This window comes from Acanthisitta chloris, unplaced genomic scaffold, assembly GCF_000695815.1.
Source record: "Acanthisitta chloris isolate BGI_N310 unplaced genomic scaffold, ASM69581v1 scaffold5121, whole genome shotgun sequence".
NCBI classification, from domain to species: Eukaryota; Metazoa; Chordata; class Aves; order Passeriformes; family Acanthisittidae; genus Acanthisitta; species Acanthisitta chloris.
This window is the reverse complement of record NW_008657550.1, coordinates 20-10,185: the sequence shown is the minus strand read 5'-3', so window position 1 is coordinate 10,185 and position 10,166 is coordinate 20. Positions and strand designations below refer to the sequence as shown.

Here is a 10,166-nt window from a genome sequence, read left to right as displayed (position 1 = left end):
CCCTACATAAATTGCATTTTCACATGGAAATCTTATAGTTTTCATCCTTTTATCTCAACCACTTTTTCAGGAGAAATCCACTATCAATGGATATTTCCATAATGACAACTTGCTAAGCTTGGTGAGCAATTTGTTTATTGCTGGTGTTGAGACAATTTCCACCACACTGTACTGGGGCTTTCTGCTGATGCTAAAGTACCCTGAAGTTCAGAGTAAGTGGTTTTATGACAGAAACTGTTACACTCAGGGTATTAGGAACCAAATGGGAACATGGAGGGTCAACATATTGTTAATATACCAAGTTATAAAAAGCCAAGATTTCTAGCTAATTATTGTCTATGTACTGCTGTGCCCTGTGGTTCAGACCCAGTGAGGGGCACACTAGTCAGCCTAGAAGTAGGGTATAAACAGAGCTCATATGGGTCATGCCCTTTTCTCAGTAAAATCTCATTAGTAAGAGCTGTCCTGTGTTGGCCAACCAAATTGTTACCCTCAGAAATGAACTCTTGATAAACCAAAGACTTGTGCAGATGTTAAATGAACAGTACTGAGGCTTTACATACCTGAGAAGATTCAGAGAATTGCCCATTGTTTGACATCTCCATTCCAATTGATGGTATAGGGTTGTTAGGAGTCAAGTCTTTAGGTTTCTTTTTGGTAAAGAAAAAATAAAACACTGTAGTTCTGTTTATTTTCCATATTTCTGAAAGGAAAAAAAACTATTTTTGGAGAATTTATGATTTTCACTCATTTTCATACTTTACATCAGTAAAGGACAGTATGTCTCAAGGATGAATGAGTCCTTGTCTCTCTCTCATACTTGATTCTCTCCTCAGGAAAGGTCCAAGAAGAGATAGAGCAAGTGATAGGGTCAAACCCCCCACGAATTGAGCATCGAACTCAGATGCCATATACAGATGCTGTCATCCATGAAATTCAGAGGTTTGCTAATATCCTGCCATTGGATTTGCCTCATGAGACCACTGCAGATGTCACCCTCAAAGGCTATTTCATTCCCAAGGTGAGATGCCTACAGGATTAGTTTTTATTTAGCATTTTTTATTTCTCAAATTTAGTTAATGTGACAAACATGGATCTTTAATGAAGTCACATAACATCAGTCAGAATAATCCTTTTCTCCAGGCTGACAAACTTGGAGCCTTTTGCCATCACTTCCACCACAATATTTGTCCAGGGATTAATTCCATTGTCCTGTTTTGCAGGGAACATACATCATCCCCTTACTGGCCTCAGTCCTGCAAGACAAATCACAGTGGAAGAAACCAGACATGTTCTATCCTGAGCACTTTCTTGATGCCAATGGAAAATTTGTGAAGAAAGATGCTTTCATGCCTTTTTCAGCAGGTGCCTTCTCTTTTCCATTTAATGGTGTTGCATGTACAAGAACCACATGTACCAGAGTTTTTTTGTTACTGAAGCGTGGCCTGCACACTTACTTCTTCACGGGGCCATGTCCTCATATTTCATAGAATTTTCAGGACACACCTCTGATCAGAGCAAGTGCTCACAACTAGCTGCCAATTGCTCTAGACTCTGGATGTTAATGGTTTCTCAATTAGTATTCGATGATTATAAGTATGAATTTGTTCTGCCTTCTTAAATATGAAGGGAGGTTATCAGCAAATTCCATAATGGTTTAGGTAACATTTTTCTGCAGTATAATCTGTAGCCTACAACTGCTCTATGGGCTGGAGTTCTTTGGCATTCCCTGGAGGGTGTGTTTCATAGCACAGCCATGCAATAGCTCTTCTTTTTCCACTTTCTGTCATACAGGGGAGTTAAAATCAAATCTCAGTTCAGGTTTTTGTGAGTTTAGGCCTTATTTATCAGGCTGTGATTAAGGCAGTTTACAAGATGCTGATTTGACCAGGACTGAGAAAAATTTATATTTTCAGCACTTTTGAATATCCATAAAATATCTCTCCCACCTGCCTTCTCAGTCACAATCTATCTAGCATTTGTGAGTCTCCAAGGAATTTTCTGACAAATTTTAGTATTAAAAATGCCTATGACTAGACTAATAGATTCAAAGTCTGGACCAAACTGTCCAAAGTGGTCTGGGATCAAAAAATTGAGCCATGTTGAGGAAAAATATGAAAATTAAGAAAACTGCATATTTTATTGAAAGCGGGAATGAAGGAAAATTAATTCCTTAAACTAGAAAACTGAAATGCCAGCATTTACACAAAGGAAAAATTAAATAAATCACTGGCTGGCTTTGTTATCATACCTCAGAAGACCAAGGATCATCTCTCAGAAGAGTTTATTACTCAACAGACTATCAAAAGCTACTGTATTCTTCATCCATAGCTAGGATATGACATTTCAGGTGTTCTGGTTTCCCACTGACTTTTCTCAGAATAAGAGCAGCTCAGAGGGGTTTTTTTTCTTCCAACTGTTGAAAAAACATCTTCCACAGACTCTCTTATGGCTGTTCTGCATTTCATTCCAGGACGGAGGATCTGTGCTGGAGAGACTCTTGCCAAAATGGAACTCTTCCTCTTCTTCACCAGTCTCCTGCAGAGGTTCAACTTCTGCCCTCCACCTGGAGTTTCCACCTCGGAGCTGGACCTCAGCCCTGCTATTTCATTTAATGTCATCCCCAAACCCTACAAAATGTGTGCTGTAACACGTTCCTAGAGCTCTAATCAGCATCCATTTGTTTCAAAAACGTTTAATTTACTTTTTCATGACATCTGCCTTCTTATTTCTTTGGCCAAAATAATTCACATCTTAATGAAAGTTTCCAGTACTTCTAAACAAAACTAGTGTTATTTTATATTTAATTTATTGGAGGAGGGCAGAAGTGGACCAGAAGTGTGGACTAATTGATCACTCACTGACTCACCTATTAGATCACCTAATCTGGGCTAAATAATACAGACCCTCAGATGTCTCATTCTGACTTCAGTTTCCATTTGGTAATGAGTGCTTGTTGAAAGCATATCCCAAAAAATGCTCCCACATCCAGGTTTCTCCAAAGAGACATAGGGACCATGAAGCTGTGCCTAGCTTGTACTATCCTGATTAAAGATAAGCACTACAGAGCCTCTGTGGTGAATGTGACATGTTCAGAGCTTGAGTTCTTCAGAACAGAAGGGCTATTTGGCCTTGGCAGTCAGATGAGTTTGAAACTGGGTTGGATATATTGATGTTCCCCAATACCTCATTGCTTTTTCTCCCCCTCGGCTCTTTTCCTTAATCCTTCTACTACCATATGCAAAGAAGTCACAGTTGTGCACTTGTTACAGCATATCACTTCTCAGGAAAAAACCCTAAGGCAAGTTGACTTGAGCCCAGAGGGTCATTAATATTTTCCCTGAATATTCTGTAAATGGATAAGCTCAGCAAATAAAGTGTACACCCATGGCAAACAGCTGGTGCTTCTGTAATCAGCCCTCTGACTGGCTATTAAACATTGCATAAGGACTGTCTGCAAATTCCAGCTGACAGGGCTCCCACCTCCTGGCAACAGTAAAAAGAAGTTAAAACTGACTGAGAGTCAAAGCAGCCCTAGAGTGATTCTGCTTTGAGCCTATGCATCTGCTCTGTCTTCCCAGCATGGGAGTTGGGTGGTACTCTTGGTTCAGGCCCAGCACCCTCAGGTGCCACCCAGACACATTAGGGTTCATCACCTCAGTGCTGGGGCAAAGAACATGGTTGTTTACTGTGCTATCACTGTGGGGTGCAATGCCCTTTCCTCACCAAGGATTTTTGCCTGCCTATTGCTTGTCCTGACTCTTCTATTGTCAATGAAAAATAGAAAGTTTCTGGAATATACATTGCAGAGAGAATTTCCCCCAAACCAAAGCCTTCACACATCATTGGAAACCTGCTCATCACAGCTCAAAGTGACCCTCCTAGATATTGCTGTGTAAATCTTATTTTACTTCCTACTGTTCTACCATACAGACGACAAGTATTTGTGGTGGTGCTTTGTCTAAACCTCAACTCAGGTGCAGAATGACATGTTTTAAACCAAACTCCATCTAAAAGTGCAATAGGAGGAAAACTTCAAGCAAAAGCTTCAAGCACATTCATTCTCTTTACTGTAGGTGCCCTTTTATCACATTACCATAGAATTCCTGATTTATCTTCTTTATTTATTTGGCAATTAAAAGGGATCACACAGTTATGAATAATTCTTATCATTTTGGATTAACATACAAAGTATAATCAGAAAATAAGTTATGGAGAGGCTCTGCGTATGACTCTGTGAGGGGCCATTGCAAGGCCATTGTCTTGGCTGTGGCTACAGCCTCCTCCAGTACTGAGCTTGCAGACCCCAGTATGTCACTTTTTCTCCCATGAAGGAAAAGCCATTTTCTCTTAGGATAGCAGATGCTTCCCCACATTCTTCCATTAACTGGCAATACTTCTAGGAGTAGATGACAATTCTTCCATAAGAATTTCTTCCATAAGAATTTCAAGTTTTCCCATTCTGAAGGCAAGAAGATAGAAAGCAGTAAAGCTCATATTAGTGTTTAGTGAGCTCCCTGTACTGGCTATACATTGAGGGTTTTCAACCAAAAGTTGACAGCCTTGTCTGAACTGACCCTGCATCTGCATTCCCCCAGCATCTGGATAGTCATGCGTGTCTTCTTTTTAAGTGGTGAACATGAAAGTGTAAAAAAGCCACCTGTATGTCTGATAAAAATTATTCAATTTCCTGCAATGGATAGGGGTTTTTTCAAAAACAGTCAGCTGAACAGGGGATTAGATAAGCATTTTTTTACAGCATGTTTCAGGTTTAAAGAGGATTAAAGTTGGTTTGGTAAGAGATACTGCCTTCAGCAATTTACAGATGTGATACAAACTGCAGATACAATGGAATAGTTGTCTTTTATTCTATAAAAATGCTCAAATAACCTGGGATCCCATTCTCTCCCCTCTCCTAAGACTTTATATATAATCATTAGAAATCATCACAAGACCAAAAAAAACACAACCCAAAAACCCCTTGATAGATGACATAATTCACTTGAGCCCCAGAACGTATCTACACATTTATACACCAATATCCATAGAAAATGTTTTAATAGAAATTCAACCATCACATTAGTAAAGTCATTAGGAAGAAGCCATGGTTTCCATGCTCAGCATCCTGAGAGCCTTGGCCTATGTTAGCTCCTTCAGAGGAGACTCCATGTATTTTCAGCTTCTCAAAGCAAATCCACCTTCTCATAGGTCTTTTCAATGAGGGTTAACACTTTCTTCAAGTCAGCTGACTGCTGAATAGCATTCATATCCTTTACAAGAATGTTTTTATTCTTTATCTTCAAAATTTCTTCCTAAAGAAGGAAAGAATGATGGACAACAAATAAAAAACAGCTTTTGCTGAGTGCCACAGGAATTTCACTGTCATGCAGCACAGCTGTAGCTAAATACAGCTAAAATAAGAAAGATTGAAAGACACAGAATGAGACACGCTTCCTCCCAACAGTTAGAGAGATATATTTCCGAAATTATTACAGCTTCCCTAAAAACCTTTTCTAGGAAAGACGTGATAATTTAAATCATATAATCACAGAATGATTGGAGTTGGAAGGGACCTTAAAGATCATCTTGTTTCAACCCCTGCCACGGGCAGGGACACATTCCACTAGACCAGGTTGCTCCAAGCCCCATCCAACCTGGCCTTGAATACTTGCTGGGATGGGGAGGTTTGCTATTGATTTCTTTCTGGTTTTAGAACATAAGCATAAAGAAAAAAAAACCCTATTCAATATTTCTGAATTTTCAGAATTGTCCCTCTGGCAGAAGTTAAGTGATAAAAGCACATTCTGTTGCCTTCCTTCTCATGGCCAAAGTGTCTCTGAAAATATAAAATATATTCCATGCTAACCTGCAAAGTGGGTGCCTGAAAACTCTGCTTGGGGAGTTCTGGAAGGTGCAGTGCTTCACTGCCACTTTCCTGCAATACCTAGGAAAGGAAAAAGAGCATGGAAAAATAACCCCAAAAGAAAGATTAGGCACACAAGTAGGAAAATAACCTGTCATTATCCAACTTCTGAAAACTAAATTTTTCAACTGAAGTTAGCAAAATTGAAAAGACATTCCCAAAGGCAAAGAAGCCTTTCCTTATATGATGTACTCTTAAAACAGCTTGTTTGGGACAGCTCTGAAAGTTAGTCCATTCCTCTAGGTTAGTAGAAGTACAGCAATATTTATTGGAAATACCTTCCCGGCCTCCTTTTCATCTTTCTCTAACTCATTCTTGAGCACCTGGATTTTGTACTCCAGTTGCTGTAGAGTTTCCTCAATGCGAACTGCTGAACGCTCAGCTTCAGTTATTTCTTCCTAAGACAAAACAGACACAAAACCAGAACCAAATTTGCTTCAGAGATGCTGAGCCTCTTGCAGACAGCTGTCCAAAAAGAGACACTGCTTTGTAGCAAAGATGGGTGACAACAATGACAAGTGGACACTCCTCCACAACAGCACAGGCAGTAGTCTGTAGACAGTAATCTGTCTACTAGAGGGTACAACACACTGAGCAGCAGCATATGGGTAAGGTAATTCCTTCCCTTCCTTGCCTTTCATACCTGCAATTGTGCCAGAGAGTTCTCATTTGTCTCAAGCATTTGTTTCTCTGACATCTGAAGGCCTGGAATATTCTTCAGGTTGCTCAGCTTCCCTGGAGGCACCTTCAAAGTCTTGAAAACTTTCAGTATCCTTAATTATAGAAAAAGGAAAGTGTGACTTCTTTGGAGTCCTTTGAAAAACAAACAGAAAACTAACTAATGCCTTCTCTGGGGAAAAACTAAACTCTGTTTAGCCCAACTGCTGCCAGTGAAGCAAAAGAATGCAGACAGGAAGAAAAGTTCTCTTGAATTGTTTTGCAAAACCACATGGAATAGGTGTCTAAGGAGGGAAAAACGAGTAAGAAATCCCAACATTCAAACCTTTGCTATTGTAGTGACCTTGTGTGGTTTCTGACCCACTGGCCTGTACACTCCCTGACTGTAAATTAACATGAACTAGTATTTTCGTAATCTTTTCCTAGTTCTGATCCTTCTACTCTTCAAAGTAAAAATAAGCTCTAAAAGCAGCATTTTTAATTGCTTCCAAACAATATCATTTTAGTAAAACCCGTAAATGCTTTTATGAAACATGATACATAGCTTTATGTCAGAGGGAGCTTTAACTTGCCCTCTAAGCATGGTACAAAACAACTGAGTAAAAGACATATCTTCTCTCCTTCTTTTATTTTTTGTTTTGTTGGGGTTTGGGTTTTTTGGTTTGTTTGTTTGTGTTTTTTACATTATAATTTCTTACCCTTTTCTCAGTACATTGAGGTGCTTCTGAACATCATATTTGCTCTGCCTTTGTTGGCACAAAACAGATCTGGAAAGAAAATACAGGCAAAATTCTCATTGCAAAACACAGAGAACACAAAGGAACTGAACACAGTCAGAACTTCTCTAGCTAAAAATTTCCAACTTCAGATATCCAGTTATCAGATGTCCAGTGTTACACTGGACAAAACAGACACAGTCATATCCCCCCAAAAAGCTCCAAAGCATTTCTAGTTCAGGGAATATTATGATTTTTGCTTTATTCCTTGTGGAAACAAAGAAGAACCACAAGGATATTTAGCACTTACAGTACTGCTGAATCCACTATAGTTTCCAGAAACTGTCTACTGCTCTCGGAGAGAGTCTGCCAAGATCCTACTGTAGCACTGGATAGCTTCATCCTTTTTGAAGAACCATTTTCTCCTGTTAACACAAAGGGGAAAAGGAAAAGATAAGATTTGTCACAACTAGATAGACAGCTTTGGGATTCAGTTCAGTCAGATCCTGACTCAATACAGGTCATAGCCAAAGGTCTAACAGTTAGGATTAAACAGGAAAGAACAGGATTCTACCTCCAGGGGAATAGTCCCTTTGTTCCTCAGCTTTCCTTTTGACTGTCTGAGCGACTTCCTGAAGAGAAAAATTTACAGCAAATCTGTTAACTTTAAAACATTCTTTGCAATCATGCATCTACTGCTAGTAAATACAAAGAGGCTGTGACAGCATCTTAGTGCCTGACAGAGGTCTATTGACAGTGACCACAAAAATAGGCTTTTTGAACTATGAAATAGTAATTCAGCTCAAGCAGGTTAAGGAAAGCAGTTCACTCTTCTTAATTCCTCCCATTCCAAGACTGAGGTCATTAAATAAGAAATGCACAAGATGTTTTGCTGTCCAGACACATCTTGAGATTGTGCTGTTGGTAATCAGTGGTGGGGTAAGCTCTGTCCAACAGAAAGCTTCTTGAAGACTCTTGTCCTGAGACATGCAGGGAATATTTTCCAAAAGTGAATAAACTGAGCCGAATGAACTCTGACTTGATCCCTCTGCTCAACAGATGCTATTCAGCAGCTCTTCACCAGGGCACAGCCAGCTTGCCTTTATGTTCATGATCAGGCAATGCTTCCCTCTACCTGTCACAGGCACAGTAGCACCCAACTGGGAATTCTGGAAACCAGGAAGCAGCTGACGCTGCTCAAAAGAGCTGTTCACACTAGGCATTTCCTCAGGAAGACTATATTTAGTTAATGAAATATTTTCTATAAATTCCAGTTAAAAATGGGCAAAAGTATATATTTCTTTTCCCCTTTGGTTACTTTTCTACTTTGTTTGATCCAAAATAATGAATACCTGTCTTTTTTGACCTTGTTTTCTTCTTTCTCCACCTGTTCCTTTTTTATTGCTGGAAGGCCCCTGTTGACTTTGTGATTTAAAACGGGTTTTTGCTGATCTCCCACCAGTGGTCTTCCCCATTTTCCTGGAAGATGCGTGGTGGGGCTTCATTATTTGTGAAGCAAAGGGAACAGGAGGAAACAAAAATGAAATTAAAATCCAGCAATTATAATCCATTCAATACTAACCACACATTAACAAGCAAAACAATGAAGACACCCAGTGCTAAACATGCCTAAATGTTTGCATTGTTTCTAACCCAGTGCAGGACCACTAAAAATCCCCATCTGCCTTTCAGACAAGTCCTTGCATGATTCACATCTGTGTGCCAAAGAGCAGCAACAGCAATGCAATAGTAATTGCACCGAGAACAGCCTAATTTGTTCTTAGATGCCTCCAACAACAGGAAATCCTATGGTCTCATGAGACTTTGCCTGGAGCTTTGTGTTCTGGAGCCCCCAACATGAAAAGGACATGGAGCTGTTGGAGTGAGTCCAGCGGAGACCATGAAGATGCTCCAAGGGCTGGAGCACCTTAGCTATGGAGACAGGTTGAGAGACTTGGGGTTGTTCAGCCTGAAAAAGAGAAGGCTCTGGGGAGACACTTAGAGCCCCTTCCAGTGCCTAAAGGGGCTTCAAGAGAGCTGGAATGGGACTTTGGACAAGGGCCTGGAGTGATAGGACAAGGGGGAATGGCTTCCCAATGCCAGAGGGCAAGGGTGGATTAGATGTTAGAAACAAATTCTTCCCTATGAACGTGGTGAGACACTGGTTTCCCAGAGAAGCTGTGGCTGCCCCATCCCTGGAAGTGTTCCAGGCCAAGTTGGATGGGGCTTGGAGCAACCTGGTCTAGTGGAAGGTGTCCCTGCCCATGGCAAGGGGTTGGAACTGGACAGTCTTTTAGGTCTTTTCCAACCCAAACCATTCTGTAATTCTATGACTTCTCTTTCTGACACAGCTCAGTGCGGACATCCCATTACCAGAACTTTTTACCTCTGCATCCAACCACAACAGTCCTTGCTGCAGTTAAAACCTATAGTTTCTTTTCTTACTCACTACAGACAGAGGGGGAAAGCAGTCACACAGAAGGAAGTAACCACAACAACCCATCACCCTCCTCTTCTCTAAGCACTACTCAGATATATTCTGTTCTTCTCTCATTCCCTCACGCCCCCCTTCTTTGCTCACCCGGAGCCGGTCACGGCTCACCAGGCGACTGTCGTGAGCGACACCAGGTAAGTCCGTCCTACACCAGGCAAACAAGCCCGACCCAGGTAAATACGCCCCGCGCCAGACAAATAAGCTCTGTCTCTCCCCTCCTCCAGCAGCCACCGATTTCGTAGGACAGCTTTCGCAGCTCAGCGAACCTGCAGACTACAACTCCCGGCGCGCACTGCTCTTCACTGCCGCTAACTACCCTCAGCCCCGCGCGCAATGCATGCCGGGAGGTGTAGTC

General features: G+C 41.0%; 2 protein-coding genes across 2 annotated transcripts in view; one reads left to right on the top strand and one right to left on the bottom strand.

Moving 5' to 3' along the window:
* LOC103811756 (cytochrome P450 2K4-like) overlaps positions 1–2,661 on the top strand; it is an 8,043-nt gene extending 5,382 nt beyond the window's left edge. The window contains exons 6-9 of the mRNA XM_009084748.1: positions 71–212; positions 837–1,021; positions 1,224–1,365; positions 2,474–2,661. Of these exons, the coding sequence (XP_009082996.1) occupies positions 71–212; positions 837–1,021; positions 1,224–1,365; positions 2,474–2,661 (657 nt within the window). The remainder of the gene's footprint in view (positions 1–70; positions 213–836; positions 1,022–1,223; positions 1,366–2,473) is intronic.
* Positions 2,662–5,183: 2,522 nt separating this feature from the next.
* CENPQ (centromere protein Q) lies at positions 5,184–8,792 on the bottom strand. The gene is made up of 8 exons (XM_009084746.1): positions 8,670–8,792; positions 7,892–7,949; positions 7,628–7,742; positions 7,300–7,368; positions 6,567–6,696; positions 6,202–6,321; positions 5,867–5,944; positions 5,184–5,312 (listed from the first exon to the last, which is right to left on the bottom strand). The coding sequence occupies exons 1-8, from the start codon at positions 8,790–8,792 to the stop codon at positions 5,184–5,186; spliced, it is 822 nt and encodes a 273-aa protein (XP_009082994.1).
* Between the last annotated feature and the right edge of the window lie 1,374 nt (positions 8,793–10,166).

Bases quoted from the DNA above. Each gene is read 5' to 3' on its own strand.
- CENPQ (XM_009084746.1), bottom strand. From the start codon at position 8,792: ATGGGGAAGACCACTGGTGGGAGATCAGCAAAAACCCGTTTTAAATCA. The intron at 6,697-7,299 runs GTAAGAAATTAT...TCTATAATTAAG, and splicing joins CTCAATGTACTGAGAAAAGG to GATACTGAAAGTTTTCAAGA. The intron at 6,322-6,566 runs GTATGAAAGGCA...GTTTTGTCTTAG, and splicing joins ACTCTCTGGCACAATTGCAG to GAAGAAATAACTGAAGCTGA.